Below are 25767 nucleotides of genomic sequence, written 5' to 3'. Positions count from 1 at the left end.
ATTAATGAGCAGGTCGACAGTACCGTAGACTTTAGTAAACCTGCACTGCCTACTTACTTTGACATTGGAAAAGTGTTCACAAATCTGACCAGTTTAACATTATGAATGGAGTTGAGGAAAATACGTGGTTTGGCCCAAAAGCTGTTATTCTACCAACAGCAGGCTTTCTAACCCACTTTTCAGTGTAGTATTACCAAAGCCTTCCTGAGGAGGAGGCAGCACTGTTTACGGGCCTCTCTGCTGGATCCAAGCCAGTCAGGACCATCTCCCTCTGTGTGTGTCATTTCCTGACCAGTGGGAGTCTTGAAATACACAAACATACATGTAAACCTCGAACTGGGCATGGCAGTCTGGAACTGACCTCCCGCTAAGTTGAAGAAATGAGAAACTTAATGACAGTTTAAAGCCTGGTCTCACACTCCTGTCTATTGCAAAAGCAGCATACAATACCAAATTTCTGGCTCACCATAAGACGTCGGGTGAGGTGTGGTACGGGGGAAAAAATAGCGAGATGTGACGCATCGATACGGCATTTGAGATTTGGGCTTCAGTAATATTTGTAGCCGTCTAGCCACAACTTCCATTTTGGAAATCTCCAGGATGTTGCATTAAGGGCAGCCTGCTGCATTATTAAGCTCCCTTCAGAATCTGTGAGATTTAAGATCCATTTCATCAGTCACCCAGTGGACTCTCTGTGTTTTTGTCCCAAATTTATTTGTGTACCCGACGTCTGAATGTGTTTTTTTTCCTCTCTGGTTGTTGTACCTGTGTCTGTTGTGAATGTCACCCCTTCATCCACTCACCCCTTTTGCCCTCATTGCTCATTCGCCAGCTCATCCTGGTAAGTACCCACCCATACCATGCTACTAACAGCATGCATTTGTCTATTTTTCAACTCTTTATTTCGCAAGATTGATAACCTATTTTGGCCTGATTGCCTTGTGATCTAATCTAGCGCATGGCTCTTGGACAAATTTCCTCCCAAATGCATTTAATTCCAAAAAGTAGATTTTGGAAAATACAGTTATGCAGAAACGTACATAAAACCTACTGTAGCAGTATTACAGATCATACAGATCATGAAATCCAGCCATTTTTTTTTCTGAACTTTCCATCTCATCCCAGGAGGCATTAGTAAACACACCGTGTTTTGCACCTTTTCAAACCGATGTATGCTGCATGTTAATTACGAACGCACGCTTCTCAACACCTCAGCTTTTGCATTAAACATGACCATACCTATGCTCTTGCGTTCCATCAGTGAAATTGTAACCAGCTGTGTCTCCGTGTTTGCAATGATACCCATCTGACCTTTCACCTCAGAGGCACCCCAGTTTGTCGTGAGGCCCCGGGACCAGATTGTGATGCAGGGACGCACCGCTACCTTCCCGTGCGAGGCCAAGGGAAACCCGCAGCCTGCCGTGTTCTGGCAGAGAGAGGGAAGCAAGGTCAGTGTTCTCCACAGCTTTTGCATATTCATGTGAGATTTATGTTTGTGTATGGTGTTTATTCCACAATCTGCAAATCTCTACTATTCTACTTGTGTGAATCGAATTCACTGGCAGTGGTCTTACTTTTATTATTTTGGAGGAGTGAAACAAAGCGTTTTGCTTAATTAAGCAATTAATTGGCTGAATGAATGGTCAGATCTTACCTTCAGTGTAATGAAGTGGTCATCAGTTGTCCGTCGCTTACCTCAGAGGGAGTCATTTGTCATCTCAAAACTTATTAATTTACTGAATTCGAGTCATTAAGGCTAATTGAATCTGGCTAATGCCCTTCCTCACTCGTCACTTGGGTAGATTTGAGGACTTTGAATGAAGGAAAATCTCATTAGAGGCAAGAAGAGATAAGAGATCTCAAGGCTCTGAGTGGGTGGTGAAGTCTGGCTCAGCATGCTGGCTTGTGCCCAAGGGCATGGCGGGCAGCTGAACACCACTCAGTTCAAACGTTAATTACCGACCAGCCTCTGCGTGAAGTCATGAACACACTGTAGGCCTTTGTGCATCTGTATGTGCAACAACTACAACAACAATAAACAGCAGCATGTAGAATTGTTGAATTGTTAAACTGGTTTAACAATCTTATAGTTTTATCATAAATAAAAATTAACCACCAGCATGTTAAACCACTGAGGCCATGGGTGATAAACTATATTACCATCAGTTGTATTTGTAGCTGATGACCTGTAAACCTGCCAGAATGGCCTGTTAGTATTGGAAAAGGAGGTGTGCCAGGTAAGCTTGTTAGTCCAAGTAAAGGAGCATGGCTTACATACCAACAGGTACTAGTAAAGAGGGATTAGCCACTAAACCTTTTCATAGTATTACCTCTTAGCTTGTCAGTTCTAGGGAAGGAGGTCTGGCCACTAAGCTGGTCAGTTTTATGGAAGGAGTCATGACCTCTAAGATGGCTAGTTCTAAGGAAAGAGGCGTGGTCTGTATGCTGGTCAGTTTAAGGAATGGTGGTGTTAGTAAATCAGTGTTAACTGGTCAGTTTTATCTAAGGAGCTGTGGTCTGTAAACTGAGCAGTTTAAGGGAAGGAGGTGTGGCCTGCAAACTGATCATTTCTAGGGAAGAAGGTATGGCCATTAAACTGGTCAATTTTACGGAAGGAGGTGTGGCTTGTAAACTGGTCAGTTCTATGGAAGGAGGTGTGGCCTGTAAATTCATCAGTCTAAGGGATGGAGGTGTGGCCTGTAAACTGGTCAGTTTTATGAAAGGAGGTGTGGTCTGTAAACTGATCAGTTGTATGATAGGAGGTGTGGTCTGTAAACTGGTCAGTTTAAGGGAAGGAGGTGTGGTCTGTAAACTGGTCAGTTTTATGGAAGGAGGTGTGGTCTGTAAACTGGTCAGTTGTATGGAAGGAGGTGTGGTCTGTAAACTGATCAGTTTAAGGGAAGGAGGTGTGGTCTGTAAACTGGTCAGTTCAAGGTAAGGTGTTGTGGTCTGTAAACTGGACAGTTGTATGGAAGTACTGTAGGTGTGACCTGTAAACGAGTCAGTTCTGTGGAAGGAGGTATGTTAAACAGTCTAGCGATTGACTACTTATTGGATCGTTTTGTTCAGTTGAGGCTGTCTTAGAAACCTTTATTTACCATGTTGCTATTTCAGATCATAGATTTCTGCTTTTTTGTACTTTCCTCAGGACCTGCTTTTTCCAAATCAACCTGCCCAGGCAGGAAGTCGCTTCTCAGTGGCTCAGAATGGAGATCTGAGCATCACTTCGGTCCAGCGATCAGACGCAGGCTACTACATCTGCCAGGCTCTCACAGTGGCTGGCAGCATCCTGGCGAAGGCCCAGCTGGAGGTGTCTGATGGTGAGTGCGTTGAATTTTCAATCCAAAATGAACACATTTGCTCTATGACTACATGTTTTTTCCTAGAGTCCTAACCATTGTGTATACTTATAATGTATTCACTCTCATCAATCATCTTTGAAGTTAAATGCATGCTTTAGAACAGTACAGATACAATTAAGGCAGTAATGTGGCAGTAATATCTAGCAGGCCATATTTGGATATGTGTTACTGCTGAAAGTTTTTAACACACACTCCGCACTGCACGCATACACACAGTTGGCTGTGCACCTGTTACATTATTTTGCCTCACAAAAAAATGGATAAGTGCAAGATCCACATTTTCCTTTCACTCTTGTGTTTTACATTGAGTACAATATTGTGGGCATATAGCAAAATGAAGCTCATCCTAGATGCGGCAATTTTAGGCAGTATTCCACTTTGTGATGCGGCTCCTGAACGACTTCAGAAGAAATCCTTAACAAAACCTCATCAACCCTTTTTTTCTGGCTTGAAGGAGAAAAAGACTTTGGATGGCCTGAAAAAGCGAGCGAAGCCCATAAAGTGTAACACTGAGGCTGCTGATGGAGAGACACACATTTACACCCACTTCTTCTCTCAAAGAGTATCATTATCTTAAGTGCTGTGGCGCCGCCAGTTGGGAGCCGTATTCTGCTTCCTTTCCATTTTGTCTTGGCCTGCTCACGCAGACATTATTGAATTAACATCTGCTCAAGGCCCTCTCTGCAGAAAGAGCGTGTTACCCTCGAAGCAGTGACTGCTGGGTTGCTGTGCATATCAATTGAGAGGAAGGGGACAAGCAAAGTGAGAGAGGTCAGGAAAGAAAGGAGGGAGAGAAGGGAAGCAGAGCAGGAAGGAGCAAGGGGCAAAAGAAGAAGAGATCAGATCGTCATAATGGAGATCCGATTCTTTGTTCTGCATTGTAGACTCTCTTATGTAAATAAATGTGCTGTACTCTATGTAAAAGCTATATTGTTTTGGCAGAATGGTCCAATGTTTGGACATTATTAATCGCTGACCAGTTTTGTTTAGAACCTGATTTTTTGCTGCTGATTTGTTGCTTGTCATAACTGACAGAGATTCTCATTTTTGTGTAAAAGTTCTTCCGGCAGTGGTAATCATCAATTAAGCTCTAAAACTGTATAGTGTCTTGTTTCAGGCATGGGCATTTTTTTTTTTGGATAGAATTTATGGTCATGTAGAAATGTAGCTGCTCAGTCTGGTTGAAAAATGACCCAACGAAGGACTTTATTGTTGAGTGTAACATTGATTTATCATAAAAAAATTATCTGCATTTTTCAAATAATATGTTTTTACTTCATTAGCCTATTAAAGAATTTTATATTAATAGCTATTTTCTTAGTAACATGAAAAGTTGCCATTTTTGTCTTTGGTATAACACATACGCAAAGATGCAGCGGATAGAGATTAAGCTGAAAATAACTGTAGTCATGAGGTTTTGGTCCATGTGATGTAAAGCTTTCTTGGGGCTCAATAAACCTGTATATCATTGTAATGCATATGATTAATGTCAGGCTACAAAAATATATGGAGATTGGTTGTGCTTAGGTTGTAAGATTTACAAAGATATAAAAATGATCTGTGTCAAACCCTCCTTCTTAATAAATATACAGCAAACACCTAATTTAGACGAAGGATGCCAAGAAAGAAAGAAGGGGGTGTGAAAGTGTTGAAAGGTGCAGAGAAAAAAGGACTTTAATTAGCCTCTCAGGCAAATCATTTTTAATCCATGCTGGTGATGGCAGGCTAAAAACTCACACAATCAAAGGTGTCTTTTCTTTTTTTTTTTTTTGCCTGACTGACCGCAAGAACAGGTGCTAAATTTCAGAACACATCCATCATTCAGAGGCACAAAATGCTGCCGGTAAGTGCTTGCAAGGTCAGGAGAAGCTCTGAACGAAATTGCTATGCATTTAGTTCACATGTTTACTTTCTATTCAACAGCTTTAAAAGACCGCCCACCACCTATTATTCAGCATGGGCCAACAAATCAGACAGTGGCAGTGGGCACCCTGGTGGTTCTGGGCTGTAGGGCATCTGGAGAGCCTGAGCCCACGGTCACTTGGCTGAAGGACGGAGTGAGTCTGCTGTCTAAAGAACCTCGATTGTCCCTACTGGAAGCAGGAAGTCTGCAGATCCAGAATGTTAAGGTGTGTGCTTTGTGATTAGCATTTACTATATAGACACATTTTATTCTAAGTGTGTATTGCTATATACGAAATGTAATAACCAGAGGCCAAAAATGGATTTTATGCTGTTTTCAGGTTCAACAGTCACACTCTACTGTGATGGATAATGGCTTAAATTAAAGTAGATACTCAGAGCTTTATTTGTAGTTTGATTCAAAGTTTGTCTAATACTTTTCTTTACAGTACCTAGCCCACTAAGGACATTATATTCAAAGAAAATATTTATTTCACAAATGTTTCTCTCCTCAAAGAAAATGGTGACATCAAACACATTTCTGCTCTCTGAGATGCTCCAAGTGCTTGTTCATAAACACCTAAAATTTGAAAGCATAATTTTCAACCCCTACAATTATTTTATCTCATTTTATCTCAGACTTGTGGTGATACAATAATTTGTTTATACTGATTAAAATGTATGAGTTGTTTTTTATTTTCCTGGTGGAATGGAACACCGCTGTAAACACTGGCTAGGTAAAAAGCATTTAACATTAAGGGACTGACTCCATTGTAATTGTATCTGTGCTTCATTAAGAATATTCACTTGCGTTTATACTCAGATAATCTACTGATTACATAGTAATACACTTTGCTCCATACACTACAGTACGTTTTCAACACGCAGCAGTGCAGCAGATGTTCATTTTCATGCTACCTTGAAGCTATTGTCACATTTGACTTAGCTCAAAAGAGGGAAGTTTTGAGATACAAAGCTACAAATATTTTCCATATTAATCTTTTATTATCAACTTTCTGGCCAAATAACTGTAGAGTTATATATATATAATGTGTGTGTGTGTGTGTGTGTGTGTGTGTGTGTGTGTGTGTGTGTGTGTGTGTGTGTGTGTATGTGTATCCTTCTCCAAACAAACAGCAGACTGTGCCTTCAATGGGCTGTGGGCGGGGCTGTGGGCGGGGCTACTGTTAGCGCATGTGATAATGTACCTTAAGTATACTAATGTTTAATACACTTTTACTTTACCGCAATATGATACATTATCAGCACACATGATAGTAGGTAGCTACATGCTAAGGCTAACTTTTTTCTGTGTTAATGATAAAATAACGTTATGTACTTTCTCGATTACAACCTCCGTTTATACAGATTACATGGAGCTGCACGTACACGTTTTATTCGCCACGTTTGGATGCCAATGTATGTTCTCAAAGCCATGAGCATTAACAGTAAAGCAACATCCGCCATTGTTGATGTGTTTGTGTTTGCCGCTGCTGCGCTAAAGTTGCTGGGACACGTGAGACGTATACAGTGACGTCACACTCGGCGCTGTGATGGCTCTCAAACTGATGGAAAGGCAAACCGGTTCTTAGAAGGTTCGCCAGTGGAACCAACTTTGAACCAGCACCAGCGCTAGCTCTGAACCAGCACCCGGTTCTTTCTGGTGGAAAAGAGGCATTATACAGCCTTGTAATGACACATCTCATGATCACAATCAGCTTTAGCAACTTGTTCAATCTACCATTTTATTCTCTTTCAAACTGAGATGAGCAGTTACCGTGGGGTGTAACGATAAACTCCAGTCAGTTTGATTCAGTTTGATTCTCAGGGGGGAAAAAAACATGACTAAAAGTTCACTCCTAAATAAGGCAAGTACAGTATTACAGGAAATTCCTGTGACTGAAATGATTGGAGAGACAAATCAGTTTATCAGCACATCAGAGACACAGCAATTGTATGATTGCTTTAAGTCACATTGTTTTATACAACTGCTGAATCACTCTTATAAAATCACGCTGTGTGTAGACACGGTCATTACATCGTGCCTATAAAGTCATGCAAGTCTTTATATGCATTACAATTTTGCCACATAGACAAGCAGTATGTCTAATTATTGCATCATCGAATCAATTGTCCGTTTTTATATGGTTAGGTTGCATTTTGCTTCTTATGAACCAATTACGGGGTGAAAGTGAGGAAATGAGGGCATAAAGAGTGCCTCGTCATAGCGAAGTGTATGGAAGGAATGACAGAGTGTGGGGGAAGAGCAGGGAAGGAGGGATAGTTCTCTCACAGTGATGTCAGACAGGCATGATTTAGATGGACAAGTGCATTCAGTTTAAAGATGAATAAAGTGTATTGATTTTCTAATAAATTGCTAAATGCTGGAGACATCTTAAGCTCAGCTTTGTCAGAATCTGGGCTCTTTCTCAAGGACAGCTCTTTATGGCAGATTAAAGGCACACACACACATAGACACACACACACACAGGCAACACACACACATACACACACACGCAACACTGAGGCGAATATGAAATGCCCACACAGCTCTTACCTGAATGCTTATCTCCCTTTGAATGTCAATTTTACTTAAATCACTTGTCTCTGAATCAGCTTAATGGAACCGAGGCAAACATGGAGAAGAAAGACGCTAGCTTGTGGCACTCTGAGGAGAGTGGATAAGGGAAAGAGAGACATATAGAAAAAAGAGATAAAAGAATAAAAAAGACAGAAGGACAACAAAAAGCTCGTACTATGTGCTATTGTTAAGGAAATGAGCACTAATTGAAATATTGTGTCGCTGCATCAGTGTCGCTGTATTGGATGTAACCATACTGGTACAGAGTTCTAAATGAAATTTATTAACAAAATTAATGTCAGCACTTTAGCGAGTCACATGGTGTCACATGGTGTCACAAATGCTCTTTCATGGAAGCAATCAGAGGTTAATGCATTTTTTCACAGTAATATCCGTGCAGTCGGGAACATACAGCAGTTGATTATGATAATTAAAAGTGCTGGAATGAAATATGGCTGTTTAAAATAAAAATAAAGATTTCTTCAAGCCCTCAAAAGCTGATCTGTTTGCGCTGAGTGTACAGATGAAGTGGTAGAGAACGCTGGGCCAGACTAAAGACTAAGGGACTGAAGCAATGCTGCATCGTTCTCTTTAAGTAGAATTGAAGCAGAGCCAAAATACATCTTGGATGGTGATTACAAAAATTAAAATGCAAACCATTCAGGCAGAATATAATTAATGAAATAATAAGAAAAAAAAAATCAGAAACTAAAATGTATTTCTTTTTGTTGACGCTAGACATTCATGACTAGTTTTAACCTAGCCTAAAAAGTCCATGATCTTGTTGGTGTGTTTCTTTGACATTTGTGCTCTACATATTGTACTAAATTTTACTACACCAAATACAAACGTTCATTTTCTCAGAATTAGTGTGCACGTATTGGTGTGTAAATTCTTTTGTGTTGATTGTAGTTTTACATGATGTACTGTTTATACAATTGGATCTGGTGTGTAAGGATAATGGACGGAAATACATATAAGGATTGATAGAATTAATCAATCCAATGTTAATGGCAACATTAAGGTGCCAGAGATTATTTTTATTTCATACATCATTTTATCAGTTTAAGGATGAAATCTTCTGAAATCAAGAGCTGATTGTATAAAAATTGATAGTCTATATCCTGCACTGTTTATGAATTTTGTGTATGTACTTCATCATGTGAACTTCACTGATGTTCTTCTTCAGCTCTCAGACTCAGGTCTGTACACCTGCTTGGCCACCAGCTCAAGTGGAGAGACGTCATGGAGCGCCTTCTTAGACGTCAGAGGTTCTTATCTCAATTCAGCAGAAGCCTTTTTCTAGAATATTCCATCATCGTCTCTTCTTCGCCGCTAATTCTTCTCTTCTTCTTTTCCTGTCAGAGTCTGCTGAGCTCACAGACTCTGTATCGCACAACGCCACAGCTCTCCCGGGGCCACCTTCTAAGCCGCAGGTGACTGATGTCACCAAGAGCAGCGTGTCTCTGTCATGGCGTCCTGGACCAGAGGACGCCTCCCTTGTGACTGCCTATGTCATAGAGGCCTTTGGGTATGTGTGCACTGGCTGAATCAGGTCCTGGTACTCTGTACCCTGTGCCCTTCACGCTCACGGCACAGATGTGGTCGGTTAACCGGGCACTGGGGTTGCCCTCAGCGAGCGCCAGTGGTGATGGATTTAGTAGCTTATCTGTGAGGAAAGCGCTGGTGCTGTGCCATGCTTGAGCATCGGTGCCCAGTGTGTGATTTGGCTCGTTGTGTTTAGTCAATACTCAACTGCCTGAGGCTTGTGCGGTGGAGTGAAGCTTAATTGTAAGTGTCTCTAGGTCATGAAAAGGGCTCAATTTTGGGGAATGGAAGGTGATACTGCTTACTAGTAAGAAACTCTTTTGTTGGAGCAGTAAATAGAGTATTTTTGGATTTATGGAACAGTGTAGCAGAAAATACAAATTTTACTGTTTTTGACTTAAACTATAATTCAACCATAGGTGGTTTGGCAATACCAAAGGACTGGTGCTGCATCGACCTTGACCAGTGTAAAGCAGTTACTGAAAATAGGTGAATGAATAAACATGCACAAATCTTCATATACTTGCTTCAAATGCCATCAGTGAGCTGCTCTCAGTTTACAACAAAGACTAAGGAGAGAACAAACTTATACATGAGAGTTTGAGTTTAACTTGGAGCTAGATTCATTTCCCATCCAGCTTCCAGGCCATTTTAGCTTCTTGTGATTAATTTTATGTGGAACAATAAAGTAATTCTCACTCACTCTCACTCATTTTCTACCACTTATCTGAACTACCTCGGGTCACGGGGAGCCTGTGCCTATCTCAGGTGTCATCGGGCATCAAGGCAGGATACACCCTGGACGGAGTGCCAACCCATCGCAGGGCACACACACACTCTCATTCACTCACGCACTCACACACTACGGACAATTTTCCAGAGATGCCAATCAACCTACCATGCATGTTTTTGGACTGGGGGAGGAAACCAGAGTACCCGGAGGAAACCCCCGAGGCACGGGGAGAACATGCAAACTCCACACACACAAGGTGGAGGCGGGAATCGAACCCCCAACCCTGGAGGTGTTACCAGGGTTGACTTAATGTTCTTGAAGACATGTCAATTGTATAGGCATGTACAGTATTATATATATTATATATTAGTATTATATATGTACAGGGAATAATTTAGGTGACCTTCAATTACTTGTTTCTTGTTGTTCTGGAGCAGATCTAAATGCTTTTACAGATAAAAATTAATATATGTTGCTTTTTTGTTTAAGGTGTGTTTAACATTCACACTCTCGAGTCTCCTTCAGTAATGTTTTTTTATTCTGGTCAGGGTCACAGTGACTTGATTTGACTTGATTTGACTTGACTTGACTTGACAGTGGATCCAAATTTTATCGAATGAAGATTGGGTGTGAGTTGAGTAGACATCCTGAATTGGACCAGGGTATCATACAGAGACACACTCACATCTATGGGTAATTTAGAGAACTCTGTACACCTAGTAGTGTATTTTGGAGAGGTGAGAAGAAACTGGTGATTAAATGAACCTTTCAGGAGAAGCTCAATGTATAGCCCAACTTCAGCTCGGATGAGCTTGGTGTCTGGTGAGGTGAATTGACTCATCTCATCTCATCTCATCTCATCTCAATCATAATTAACATTAAATATGAATGATTTAATCCCCACTTTGGAATGTCATCCACTGCCTGCTTCATGGTTTATTTATTATATTATATTATATTATATTATATTATATTATATTATATTATATTATATTATATTATATTATATTATATTATGTTATGTTAACAACTTTAACAGATCACAAAGATTGACATTTGTATGCATCACCATATGTTTTTGATCAATAACAAAATGTCATTATGAACGCAGCCTGTTGCTAGCTAAAGCGGCCTTGACTGATTGCTTGAGCTAATATTAGTTCAAAGAATCTTATTTTCACTACAACTAATATGTTGAAAAAATGAATTCTCTACAGTTGATCTGCTGCATCACTAGCTTAAACCCATCTATAGCAAGCTGGTAGAAATAGGCATACTGCCCACAATAATATCAGCATAAACCCCAGCGCATCTGCCTCGGGCAGCCATGTGAGACGTGTGTGTGCTGTTTTTTCCGAGCAGTGAGTTTATTGCGTCTCGTCTCTGTTTGCAGCCAGCTGGTGAGTAACAGCTGGCAGACTGTAGCCGATCACGTGAAGGACACGCAGTACACTGTCAGAGAGCTCCGACCAAACACCGTCTATGTCTTCATCATCAGAGCGATGAATGCACAGGGGGTGGGAGACCCGAGTGCCATGTCCGAGCCTGTCCGCACCCAGGGTAACATACACTCTACCCATCTGGCATGGGGATATACATACGCTTTAATTCCATGACCTTAACTAACATAGGTTATACTGTTATAGTGTATTTTATTTGGTTTTCTAATAGATTTGCTGTCCCACAATTACACTATAATATTTACTTCACTAGTCAGTTTGCTGTATATACTGTGTTCCTACTGAATACTGAATGGTGCCCATATATATATATATTGTGTGTGTATGTGTGTGTGTGTGTGTGTGTGTCAGATATCAGTCCAGCTGTGCAGGGTGTCGATCACCGTCAAGTGCAGAAGGAGCTGGGTGACGTCATTGTAACCATGCACAACCCCATAGTGCTGAGCTCCACCTCTGTGAGGGTGACATGGGCGGTGAGTTTACCTTATCCTTTACCGTAAGCCTAATTCTAACAAACTGCATTTTATTATTCTTAAAAGTATGTCACGGTGAATCATCTGTACTGGGATGTAATGTGGACTATTATCCTGAAGGACAAATTCTTTAAGGGTGGAACGATACATTACACTGAGACATGAACTGCCTTCTACATCATATTGGAAGCTAAACTCCACCTTTTTTTATTTTACTATTGCATTGCTCACTGCCATGTTTCAGCTGGAAGCATCATCACAAATATTATGTCCATGTGCTAGGAATATATATGTAGATTTGAGCTATATACACACCAAATACACATTCACTATATACAGTACACACCATATATACTGGGTAGGCATGCTTATCTGTAGCTATGAATATTATGTAGTGATATCAAAGATATACACTAGATAGCCAAATTTTCTGACCATCAAGCCCATACTTGTTGGTCTCAAAGCTGAAAGCCCAAATTTGTTTAGAATGTCTTTGTATGTTGTAGAATTAAAGTTTCCCTTCACTGGAACTAAGAAACCCAAACCAAGTCCTGGACCTGTCTACTTTGGAGTGGACATCTCCTGTAGTCTACACAGTTCAGCAAGCACGTATAGATGGGTTGGTTGGTTGGGTGACCATATACCCTTGGCCATATAGTGTATGTAGATTTATATGATGACCCAGTTATTCTATATATTCTGATTAATTACCATTATTTACTGCCTTAGCCTACATTAGTAATCTAAATGTAGTACATTAGCCTGATCAAACCTTCAGAAAAGTTAAAAAGTTCTAGTAACTGTGTTTTGTTTCAAAGTCTCCAAGAGGCAAGAGAGCAAAATGGAAAGGGTGAAAATACTGTCTCATCCCTTGTCAGTCACAGCAACACTAGAAAGTTTTGGGTTAGTGAGATCTCATGTATGTGGAAGAGGGCAGGTCACACTTTGGTCTGAGTGTGTTGTCTGACTTCAGATGTCTGATTTCAGAGGGAGATTTATCAAATGAATAGTTTATGAAATGTTTTAATTGTATGCTGTTTATTGGTTGTTTTTCAGTAAGCCAAAACATATGACTTGCACAATAGGTTTTTTAACACACTTTTCTAGGTTTTTGCTTAGTTGGCGATTTGAGAAAATAAAATAAAAAGCAGGTGCACAGAGAGCAAAGGGACAGCTGGTGTTTTACTAATCCAAGACAATTTAGGGTGATGTTTGAATTTGGACAAATGGTTTTCTGTATAACAAATAGATCACTGTTAGCTCTGCAAGCTGAACTCCTGCTTTCTGGAAGCTGCATGCGGTCAGCTTTTTATCTGCTGCTCACTCTGCTTTTGCTTGGCAAAGCGTTCGAACTGCTTTGTCACACATGGACAGATACACAAACACACACACACACACACACACACACACACACACACACACACACACACATACTATCCCTGAGAGGACCATAATGCTTCTGTCATTCTGAGGACATTTGGTCCTTACTAAGATATTAAACCATGCTGACACACACACACACACACACACACACACACACACACACACACCATATGCTACTCTGCTATATTGGCTAAATGGCAATTTAATACTGTTACTTGATTGTACAGAGTTTTGCTTGTTTGTCTGTCGGGTGACTGATGAGCGCTGTTATTGGAACCTGCTGCTAAAATTTACACAACTAAAAACCTAAAAATGAGCAGTTCTTTCTCTAGCTATATAAGTAAGTTGTTATTGTTTAGTGGGTGGAAATCCTACGAATCGATTAGATTTCCAAGAAACGCTCCAAGAACACTCCTTTCTGCATCCTGGTGCATCTTGATTTTTGCGTTCTGTAGCCCACATTATGATTCGCTTTCCAGTATGCCTCCTTGACTGTTTAAAAAATGTTATTCATTTCTGAAAATGATGTATCAAACAATTGATTGTTTTTCCCATCCCCTGATACTCATTTAAAACAATGTCATGATGCATTTTTTCTCCCACGCTTGATTTGCTGATGACAAAAACTGCAGTGCATTTCAACTTTCATGAGCTTTTATTGTGCCACGAATGACTAAAACATTTTTTAGAAGCATTTGTCACTTAGAATGTTTGCAAACCATCAAAATCCATCAACAGTACATTAAGCAGCTAATGATCGAGGCAGCTGAAAGGCGACGCGTGAAAAGTTTCAGCCTTGCTAATGGCATATTACTCATTTGTTCTTACATAACGCACCCCTAGAATGACACTATATACTCTTTTATTGCTTCTCCTGATCTTGTTCCTTCTACTCTTACATACCTCCCTTTGAGCTTTGAGGCAAACCTTTCTTTACTGCCCTCCTCCTAACGGACAGATCAATGCGTGTTGTTCTTTATTAGGATGGGTATCTGCACTAAGTGAGGCTTTTAGATCTCGTACACATTTCAGTAATGAAATGCTCACACACACACCCACACACATGCGCACACACACACATAGTTACATGTGGGGGATGAACATACCATGCTGATTTATTTGGGCCTGAGCTGACGGTAAACAGCTACTTTATTTTAGCTGTAAAAGCTTGCACTTGCTTCTACCCCTGTTAACAAGCCATTATGGTGAGTTATGTTCGCTCCCTTAACAGAATGAAATCCACTGCACCTTTCCATAGTCACGTGGGGTTTTGCGATGGGACCATCTCATTGTGTTTAATGCACTTGCTTTGTGGAGGTTTGACAGAGCTACTACAGTTCATTTGTCATGATTGCCTTTACAGCTCCCTCTATCTCGTTATCTGAATACAATCAGCGTGAGTGTAAAGGTTGCTAATTCTGCCGGACAGCTCTGCTCTAGTTAAAATGCTACTCATATTTGTTTTTTTTCTCATTTCTTGGGTTCTTCTCTAGGTTGAGAAACCTTCTCAGTTCATCCAAGGATACCGTGTTCTGTACAGACAAACCTCAGGCCTACCCTCTCCAGGAGCCTGGCAGATCCAGGACCTAAAGTCTTCATCAGAGCGTGACATCACTTTACATGAACTCAAAAAGGGTGTGGTCTATGAGATAAAGGTTCGCCCTTTTTTCAACGAGTTCCAGGGAGCCGATAGCGAATCCATCACTGCACGCACTTTGGAAGAAGGTAAACATGCTTCACAAATTAGTGAATACCATTACACAGTGTACACATTTGAAACCGTGTGAATATTTAAGTGTTTTTGCACCTAATCTCTATTTAGCACATATGTATGAATGTGTGATTGTAAACCAGAGACAGTACTGTATATCTCTCTATTGAAAAAAGAAAACTCCAGACTTATAATGAAAGCCTTAGGGCAGATGATGAGGCAGTCATTAAGTGTTTATATCAAACATTTCTTTTTAAACAATGCCTTCATGGACTCTGCAGGTATTAAGTATTTTTTAAATTTAGTTACACTGCATACAATATGTATTCCTACCCCTTCATTTTATGTTGCAGGATTATGGTAAAATCCTTTAAACGATGCATAAAACAAAAAACAGATTTGTGGTAGCTTCGCAAATGTATTAAAAGTAAAAAAAAAAAAATTGACATTGGTCACATTGACATTGGTATTCATATCTACTTTATTATGACACATGAAATTTAGCTCAAGTACATCCTATTTCTCCGTATTATCTTTGAGAAGTTTCTACACTTTGATTGAAGGTCATATCTGGCAAATTCTATTGATTGGACGTGATTTGGAAAGGCACACACCTGTGTATATAAGATCTAACATCTGAAAACGCATATCATAGAAAAGCCCAAGCCATGAGGTCACACAAACTGCCTACAGATCACTGAGACAGGATCATGCTGAGGCATAGATCTTGGGGGAAAAAAACATTTTGCTGTAGTAAAGGTTCCCAAGTGCACAGTGGTGTCCATAATTATTAAATGGAAGACGTTTGGAACAAACAGGGCACTAGACATGATGAATGACCAAACTGAGCAATCAGAGGAGAAGGACTAAGGTAAGAGATGTGACCAAGAACCTGTTGGTCACTCTGGATTTGGTCCAGAGATCATGTGTGGATATGGGAGAAATTTGTAGAATATCAACCATCACCGCACTGCTCCAGCGAGCTGAGCTTTATGGTGACCAGGTAGAAGCCTCTCCTTAGTGCAAGACACATTTGAGTTGAAATTTGAGTTGCAAAAATGTTCCTTATTGACTCCCAGACTGAATCAGACTCAGATGGAATGAAAATTAAACTGAGACTTACTATTGCCACCCCAGAGATGATTATTGTCCAATAAGAGCACATACCAAAGTGTTATAGCAATTTGTCTTCTTTTGTTTGAATGATATCTCAAGAACAAGCAGTTGAATGTTTTTGAAATTGATATGGAATTATAATTACAGCCAGCAGATGTTCTCATTAGAATTTTGAGTTGATCTGGACAGGGTTACCAAGATGAAGATAATGGCACCTACAGTAATTATCACAAAACTATATATACTGTACTTGTAATCAGTACATCCATTTGCTTTACATGGTTCACCGTGTGGCTGACACCAAGTACACTGTATATGTGGGATTCTGTATTTGGTCACAGTTATTGAATGATTGCTTGTGTTTATTCTTTCATTTTTCACTGGCTTTGATTGCATCTCTGAGTCCCTAAACATAAGGCCAAACACAATTTAAGCAGTTTGCCTGCATTGCAGTGTCACCAACTGAAAAGTGTGTGTGTGTCATCCATGTGCCATCGTAGGAGGCTTTGACTCTGCTGATACACACTCTGGGACACACAGCATTTCTCTTTGCTTTGACACACTCCGTCTGAGATTCAAACCCCTGCAGTCACCCTGCCTGCCATATCATTGTCAAGCACCATCAGCCGGTTCAGTCTGCATCCTAATATCCTCCATTTTCCTCATTCTTTTTTCCTCTGTCTGTCTCTTTCCTCCTGTTTTTCTCCCTCCCTGTTTTTCATTTGCTCACTCTCTCACTGTCTCTCTCCTTCAATTCACTCTGGTTGCCTTTTTGTCACTTAACACACACACACACACACACACACACACACACACACACACACACACACACACACACACATACTCAGTGATAGAGATATTTATTGGAGATCACACAGTTCATGTTGAGCTCCCATCCATTAGCACAATTAGTGCCACGGTGGCTTTGCTTTAATGAGTTGTGCAAGTGTGACTTTCTCCATTGCCCTCTGTAAAAAAAAAGAAAAACTCAAGCTGCTCATAAGCCAAATGATGACATTCTATAAACACTTCTTTTACATTGACATCCATGACAGAGAAATTGGATTTTCCAGTCAAATTCAGTTATATGGTCATCAAAAAAGGGCACATGATAATGTGTGTTTCACTCTATTGATAGCCGCAGTGTTGTTGTAAGGTTAAACACCAGCTAATACCCAGAATGCACCTGAGGGTTTGTAGTGTAATTGCTCTCTCTCTCTCTCTCTCTCTCTCTCTCTCTCTCTCTCTCTCTCTCTCTCTCTCTCTCTCTCTCCCTTCTGTCTCTCACTTTCTCACTTCTGTCCCCTCCCCTTTCTTGCATACTCTATATACTCTTTCTTGCATATCTTATATCTCTCTGTCTAGTCTTATCTCTTTTATCTTTGTCACTCTTCCTCCCCTGTCTTTCAACCTCTCTTCTTCACTGAACCTTCACTTTTTCACTTTCTCCATTTTTGTCACTTGCTGTCAACATTTCTCGTTCTCTCCCTCATAATCTCTCTCTCTCTCTCTCTCTCTCTCTCTCTCTCTCTCTCTCTCTCTCTCTCTCACACACACACACACACACACACACACACGCACACACAGCATTAATATCACTGGCAGGTGAAGTGAATAACATTGATTATATCATTACAGTGGCACCTGTAATAGGGCAGAATATATTAGGCAGCAAGGGAACAGTCAGTTCATGAAGTCGATGTGATGGAAGCAAGAAAAATAGGCAAGTGTAAAAAAAGGGCTAGACAACTGGTTCAGAACCGCTCCAAAACAGTAGGACTTGTGGGGTGTTCCAAGTGTGCAGTGGTTGGAACCTACCAAATTCATCTAAGGAAGAACGATCGCTCAACTAGAGACAGGGTCATGGTTACCCAGGGCTCACTGATGTGTGTGGAAAGCCTGTCTGGTCCAATCACACAGAAGAGCTGCTGTAGCACAAATAGCTGAAAATTATATTGCTGGCTATGATAGAAACCTGTCAGAACACACGATATATCGCAGCTTCCTGTCAGTGGGGTTGTGTAGCTGCAGACCAGTCAGACTGGCCATGATTACCCCTGTAACCACTGAAGGTTCCTACCATGGCCATGTGAGCATCACAACTGAATAATGGAGCAATGCAAGAGGGTGGCATGGTCTGAAGAAGCTTTTTTCTTTTACATTATTGGGATGTCTGGGTGCATGTGTTTTGCCTACCTGGGGAGATATCACCAGGATGCACTATGGGATGAATATGAGCTGGCAGAGGCAGTTTAATGTTCTGGGCAATGTTCTGCTGGGAAACCTTTGGGTCCTGGCATTCGTGTGGACTATGTAAGTACACCTTTTCATGGCAGCAGCATTCAACAATAGCAGTGTCCGCTTTCAGCAGGAATTTGCCCTGCTACACTGCAAAAAAATGTCTTGTGGTTTGTGGAACATGACAAAGAGTACAAGGTATTGATGTTTCTGCCAAATTCCTCGATTGAGCATCTGTGCGATGTGCTAGACAAACAAGCCTGATCCATGGAGCCCCTTTCTCGCAACTTACAGGACTTAAAGGATCTGCTGCTAATATCTTGGTGCCTGATACAACAATCTCTCAGAATCTCTCATACACCATCTCACTCACTCTCTGGCATGGAAATAGAGAGCAGTGTGTTGTATGGTTGCCATGGTGTCGCTTGGCACAAGCCCCCCTCCCACAACACACTAGGTCACATTACTGCCAGGGATAAATCACAGAATCCATGGGCTTATTAGCATCTCATACATTACTGTACAATGGAATAGAGTGCTTTAATCAAGCTCAGATATGCATAACATGGTGCTTTAGCATTCACCATGACTGCCTGCCTTTTAATATGAGTACAGCATTACACAGAGAAGTTAAGCTTTCCTATTGATCAGAAGCCATTCTTTACTGAGTGTCAGGCAGGACAGCTTCCCTGACCTCCTTTTCATCCCTCATAACACGATTAAACACTTAAACACACTGCTGATAAACATGAAAATAGGTAGAGTTAAAATGAATATATTACAGAACTATTTAATGCAATTTAAATAGAAACACTATAGACTCTATAAACAGTACCGTCTACTGAGTCAGAACAACAGGCCGTCTGATGGTAACTGACGCTTCAACATAATATAAATCTCTTGCACTAATCCACACAAACTGGAGTTGGAATTGTAATAGGACTATGGATATGTGATGGTCTATAGAGCATCTAAACATCAAGAACAAAAATGAGACAAGTTGTACAGAGAGTGTATAGATGTTCTATCAAACATACCATCGCGTTTAGCATTAGATAATGGCTGGGTGACGTTCCCCCGACATGTTGTTAATGGTGTACAGACAGTTTTCTTTTTTTATTTTATAGCGAGACTATGTTTGACCATCCATAAAAAGTGTTATGGTTAGTGGTTATCTTTGCTAATTATGCACTTGATGGACATTTTTGCTTTCAAAAATGAATTCATTTACGCCTACATTGGCAGGGTGGCAGAAAGAGGGTTTCAGGTTGGAAATACAATAAAACACAAGTGCAAAAACTTGCATAACCATTGCCTTAAAAATTCTTGCAAACTTCTGAACAAAAGAGTGTTTTCCTGACTTAAAGTAAAAGTCCTTTTCCCTTTTTTTACACGATTAATGTCACCTCAATTTAATATAAATAGGCTTTTGTATCCAACAATGTATTAAATACCATGGTCTGAATGATTTTATCCGTAAAATAATAAACAGCTCAGTTGTGAAATGTGAGTCAGGTTATGTGTCATTGCATAGAACATCATTTAGTTAATTGAATCAATAAGAGGGCTTAGAAAACTAATTAAGTATTAGACAAACCAAATTTATCACAGCTACAGAAATGAGAAATAAGAGGGAGTTGATTAGTGGTGTTTTGTGTGAAAAAGCCATTATTCCTGAAGAACGAAAATGTATTTATTTTGTAGAATTTATATCTATTTGTTTCTATGTTTTTGGTGGTATTGTATTATGTATATTCCCCAGCCACCCTAGTTGATAGACCTGTACAGCTGCTTATTCAGTCAGTTACATTTGCATTTATATTTACAGAATTTGGCAGAATTCCTCATCCAGAGTGCCGTTGAAGCCTCTATCAATGAATACATCGATACTGGTTCAGTAGGTCATGGACTAAGAATACCATGAATCTAAAACTAAATCTAAAACTAATCTAAGTGCTAGTTTAAGTGTTTGGGAAAGAGGTAGGTCTTTTAAAGGTCTTGTAGATACAGGTCAAGAGCATTGGTAAAAAATTGGAAAAAGTTCAATACGGTCTTCTGTTGAAGGCCAGACACCACAACATTCCATGTTTTACACATTCACAGATGATTTTCTGCACACCCCAGTTGTAAAGCATGATTATTCAGGCTACTGTAGCCTTTCTGTTAGATCAAACTAGTCTAACCATTCTCCTTAGCCATTCTTTTCATCACAGAAATACGGCATGTATTTTGTTTTTTGCACCATTCTGTTTAAACTCTAGAGACTCTTTTGCATGAAAATCACAAAAGAACAGCAGTTTCCACCTGGCACCAATATCCAATGCCATGTTAAAGTCACTGAGATCCCATTTTCCTCCCGCGCTATGATGTGAAAATGACTTGTAGCAGAATAACGTCATACATTGTGCTGCTGCCATATGATTGCTTGGATAATTGAATGAATGACCAGGTATACAGTTATTCCTATTAATGTGGCCAGTGGTTGTATTATTCAGAGTTCCACAAATATTAGATTTCTTTGGATTTGAGGTTGTTCCCAGCAACTTACTGATCCAGAAAAAAAGAAAAATCTGCGGTGTCTTATCACAAAGATAGAGCTTAGAGAGAGTATTAACTGTGTGAGATATTTAACACGAAGTAAGTGTAATATCAGGATGCACTCCAGGAAAGAGTGGAGAGGAAAAACTGTCAGTTGGAAAAGAAAAGCAGAGAAGCCTGGGGGAAAGAGGGAAATATGTAGAGGAGGACACAGGGGGGAGGAAATGATGCTGTAGGGGAGGTAATTGCCGCGAGTGCGTTAACTCTCAGCTATATCCGGTTTGGCTGATGCAGAGTGTGTGCTCTGTGAAGTGTAGTCTGTGATAGCAATGGCAGCAGTGCAGGACTAACAAAGTCAGGATTAGGACTCAGAGCCGGTCACACCTCATCTCTTGCTGGTTTTTTAAACGCCACATTGCCATGCATGGCAAAAGAAGCTTGAAACAGTATGTCAAGTAAATGTGCTAAATTATATACAGTACATCCGTGTAGGAATTGTGTGACATTTGAAAGCTTTGTGCATGATGTATGAATATATGTAGCTCACGGTAAGCTAAATGTCTCGATGTGGCACAGTAGCTGTTTTCTTTAATAATGTTTATTATAGTCAAAGGGCAATAGATTGCTCAGATGTCTGGGTCATTTAAGAAAGCCATTAAAAATCCATTTAGATTCCTGGAGGCTTGTGGGTGGAGGGTGTGTGTGTGTTTTTTTTGTATGCCTGTGTGTGTGTTTGCTGTAATAAGGATGTTGATAAGTGATAAGTATTATACTGGGCAGCCCCCAGTGCTCCTCCACAGCAGGTGACGGTGATGATGGTAGGCAGTGAGAACAGCACGTCTATCAGCATTTCTTGGGATCCGCCACCCACCGAACACCAGAACGGCATCATCCAGGAATACAAGGTAACGTTCTTTTAAAAAAACTCTCAAAGTTATGTTAATCACACACATTGCGGTGTTCACTGTCAGCAGCTTAAGTTGTTTTTAATCTTTTAGCAGAAAAAGTTAATTGTATTCAAAGTTGGATTAAGCAGAAGCTTCAGTCAGTTCTCTGGGCTTCCTGTTCAGATTATGCAAATCACCTGGGTATTTCTCAGGACTCTGGGATCGCTAGAATGTTCTAGCCTAGAAGCATCTTAGACATGGTTTTACTGTAACTTCTAAAACCACTCCTAAAAACACAAGAACTTGCGTTAAGTGTGAAAAAAAGACAGAAAATATGGACTGATGGCACGGTGGCTTAGTGGTTAGCATGTTCGCCTCACACCTCCAGGGTTGGGGGTTTGATTCCTGCCTCTGCCTTGTGTGTGTGGAGTTTGCATGTTCTCCCCGTGCCTCGGGGGTTTCCTCCGGGTACTCCGGTTTCCTCCCCCGGTCCAAAGACATGCATGGTAGGTTGACTGGCATCTCTGGAAAAATTGTCCGTAGTGTGTGAGTGCGTGAGTGAATGAGAGTGTGTGTGTGTGCCCTGCGATGGGTTGGCACTCCGTCCAGTGTGTATCCTGCTGTACATTGTACATTGATGTACAATGACACCTGAGATAGGCACAGGCTCCCCGTGACCCGAGGTAGTTCGGATAAGCGGTAGAAAATGAATGAATGAATAAATGAATATGGACTGATGGAGCTTTTTTCCCTTTGCTCTTATAAGTAATATGATACAAGAGAGAATTAAAAACTAATTTAATTTACTAATACAAACACATATGCGGTATGTATTAGGAGTCTGTGCCATGTTTCTAATATATTGCTGCTCGGTTAGATTTATAGTTCTGACAATAATTACTGTAAATTTGCTTAAATTTCACTTCATGGCTTCTGCCAACATTATTTGGAAGCTTATAAACTAGCACTTGATCCAGCACATTCTATTATACTGCGTTTTAATGTTTTAGATGATGCACACCCACCGTTACTCATGTACCCAGCTTAATGAAGCCATGAGCTACTTAATTGAGGTCATAAAACCTTTTATTATGGTGTTACAGGCTGTTTTTATTACGCCTATAATAAACTATTTTGAGTTGTGAGTTTAATAATGTAATGTCTACGTTTGTGTTAATGTAATGTAAACATTTATTTACCACCAATGTTCTGGTCATGTCCAAACAACTTGTGTGTCCAAAAAACAGTGCTGTTATACTCTTCTAATAATTTAGGAGAAATCTTTAAATTATTTAAATAATTTCCTTTATAGTGGTTACTTTATCTCGACCTCTTTCAGGGTGCATGCACTCTGTTTATGTGTCCTTACACTCTTTCGCTCATTTCTTTTCCCTCCTGTTTTCCTTCAGATATGGTGTTTAGGAAACGAAAGCCGCTTCCACGTGAATAAGACTGTGGATGCTGCCATTCGCTCGGTGGTGGTTGGGGGTCTGCAGGCTGGCGTACAGTATAGAGTGGAGGTGGCAGCGGGCACCAGCGCAGGCATCGGGGTGAAAAGCGAACCACAGACTATTGTGATTGGTGAGAACGTGTGACTGCGATGTCGTTTCTATCAACATGAAGAGATTTCTTCAAGACAGATCATAACACATTTGTTTTCTTTAATGTGAGCAAAACAGACTTGGTGGGTTTGCTCAATGCCAGGGGAAGGTGAAATATGACACGGTATTATTCTGTTTTTTTTCCCCCACCTCCCAGTGCGTGGTGTAATTCCCCACCTCCCAGTGCATGGTGATGGAGTCAGCACAATTCAGATGATGTATAGAGGCAGACAAATGTCATGGTTCTGTGATGGAAGATTTCAGAAAAAAACAAGAACTTTGCATTTTAATTGATTTATAGTGAATCATGGTCAGTTCTGGATGAGGGGCATAAAATAACAACGGAGAAAGAATAACTGATATAAATGTTTTGTAAAACCTAAATCTAGAATGAATAAAATGACATGCAGATGAAAGAAAGAAAGAAAGAAAGAAAGACAGAAAGAAAGAAAAAGAAAGAAAGAAAGACAGAAAGTGTACAATTGGCCAGTTGTTTGTAAGTCATGACAGAATGAACATGAATCTCTCTGTTTCAAAGGTTTATTGCTGGACTGAACACACAATCATTACTAGATGGAGGATCAGATAATGATTTCTAAATTTGTCACGCTTTAGAGAAAAGGAGGGAAAAATAATACCACTGGAGATTATGTACCACCCTGTGAGTTTACTTTACAAAGCTGAGCTCTCGCTCTCTCTCTCTCTCTCTCTTTTTTTTTTTAAACAAGCAGTGATATAAAAATCGATAAGATTTTCATTTAATACACTGTCCAGTGTCGTTCGGCAGAACACTGTCGGCTGTATCAATAATGCTCTCCAATAAACGCAGCCATTGCTAACATAGCGGACTGTCTTATTGCTGCGGCTTATCACCTTATCACATTTTATCAAGCTCGCTGATGTATGAGGCCAGATAAATACAGCCAGAATCAATACTATTGACGCGCCGCGCTCTCCTTTTTTTTCACGGCTTTTGACTGCCAGGACCAGAAACTCTCGCCTGCAGCCAAGTGAGAAGGCTGTGCTGTGAGGCCTTAATGATCGTGTTTTTGGGGTGTTGCTCACGTTGGGAGCCTTTGAATCTCATTTCACAGAGCTGTAGTTGCACCAGGAAATCAAACTCTGATGGAGCCTCTGTGTCAATCTTCAGTCCTTCAGCTCAAACTGAAGAGTAGCTCGCTGTCCTGCACTTCAATAACGCAGCTCGGCTTCTCTTTCACATTGTGTATTGTGCTACAATATCTCCGTGCTCCATTTGCTTGTTACGTTGTTAATCAGTCGTACAATAATCCTATTAGCAAAAAATTGATTTTCGCTTGCGCTTTTAATTGGTGTTCCTTATCTGCTGCTGGGATGTGACTTGATTTGATTTGATAGGGAGCCCGCTGTGGAGGGAATCTTCAGAAAAAAAAAGAATTTTTTTAAATAATGAAGCTTGCATGAAAACACGGTTAAATATTGACTTGATTTGGCTTTCACCTGTTTATGATCCCAGGTGCTGAGTTGCAGGATGTGATGACTGGGGATGAGGGCAGCGGCAGCATCACAGATGTCTTGAAGCAGCCGGCCTTCATCGCAGGACTGGGGGGCGCATGCTGGATTGTGCTCATGGGTTTCAGCGCTTGGCTCTACTGGAGGAGGAAGAAGAGGAAAGGCCTGAGCAACTACGCAGGTGAGAAGCCATGCGTCATGCCCAACACATACACAGATCTCTAGAGACGTGTCACTGATATGGTATGGCAGCGCTAGCAAAAAACTTAAATACTTTGTGTTGGCACGTAATTAATTTGAGCACAAAAAGTACAGCTATTTTTAGACTTCATCTCTCATTTTATGGCTGAAAGGAAAGAAATGCACAGTAAGCTGGATTGCATAGTGATGATCATACAGAACAAAATCTACTCTATTAGCTAAACCACACCTAGTATTTTGTTTAAAGCTGTTGTATTAGTGTGTGTGAGTGTGCACACTTGTATCAGTTGGCGTTAACAACAGCAGCCAGCTCTAACACACGTGCCCCTACTTCAGTGCTTTACACTATTACCTCTGTGCATCAACCTTGAACACAATCCCATCAAAACCGGCACTCTCATTTGAAAATGATACGCCAGCGCGCCACATATATTAGAAGACTGTGACCCATATTGTTGCTACATTAGCTCTAGGTACAGTCTCCAGCCTCTGAAATGTAATTTGGTATTCCCCCAGGGGGTAATTATTGCATGTAGCTGTGG

General features: G+C 40.5%; 1 protein-coding gene across 1 annotated transcript in view; it reads left to right on the top strand.

Annotated features, from left to right (window-relative positions):
- The window catches only part of LOC132863482 (roundabout homolog 2-like), a 130450-nt gene that overhangs the window by 89456 nt on the left and 15227 nt on the right, over positions 1–25767 (top strand). Inside the window, exons 7-17 of the mRNA XM_060896313.1 lie at positions 1324–1448; positions 3149–3320; positions 5286–5491; positions 9035–9116; positions 9211–9376; positions 11520–11686; positions 11938–12059; positions 14936–15167; positions 21826–21950; positions 23342–23513; positions 25029–25205. Of these exons, the coding sequence (XP_060752296.1) occupies positions 1324–1448; positions 3149–3320; positions 5286–5491; positions 9035–9116; positions 9211–9376; positions 11520–11686; positions 11938–12059; positions 14936–15167; positions 21826–21950; positions 23342–23513; positions 25029–25205 (1746 nt within the window). The remainder of the gene's footprint in view (positions 1–1323; positions 1449–3148; positions 3321–5285; positions 5492–9034; positions 9117–9210; positions 9377–11519; positions 11687–11937; positions 12060–14935; positions 15168–21825; positions 21951–23341; positions 23514–25028; positions 25206–25767) is intronic.

The sequence above is a fragment of the Tachysurus vachellii genome, chromosome 20 (genome assembly GCF_030014155.1).
Source record: "Tachysurus vachellii isolate PV-2020 chromosome 20, HZAU_Pvac_v1, whole genome shotgun sequence".
Taxonomy (NCBI): domain Eukaryota; kingdom Metazoa; phylum Chordata; class Actinopteri; order Siluriformes; family Bagridae; genus Tachysurus; species Tachysurus vachellii.
The sequence above is the reverse complement of the archived record's forward strand: the minus strand, read 5'-3'. Positions and strand labels throughout refer to the sequence as shown.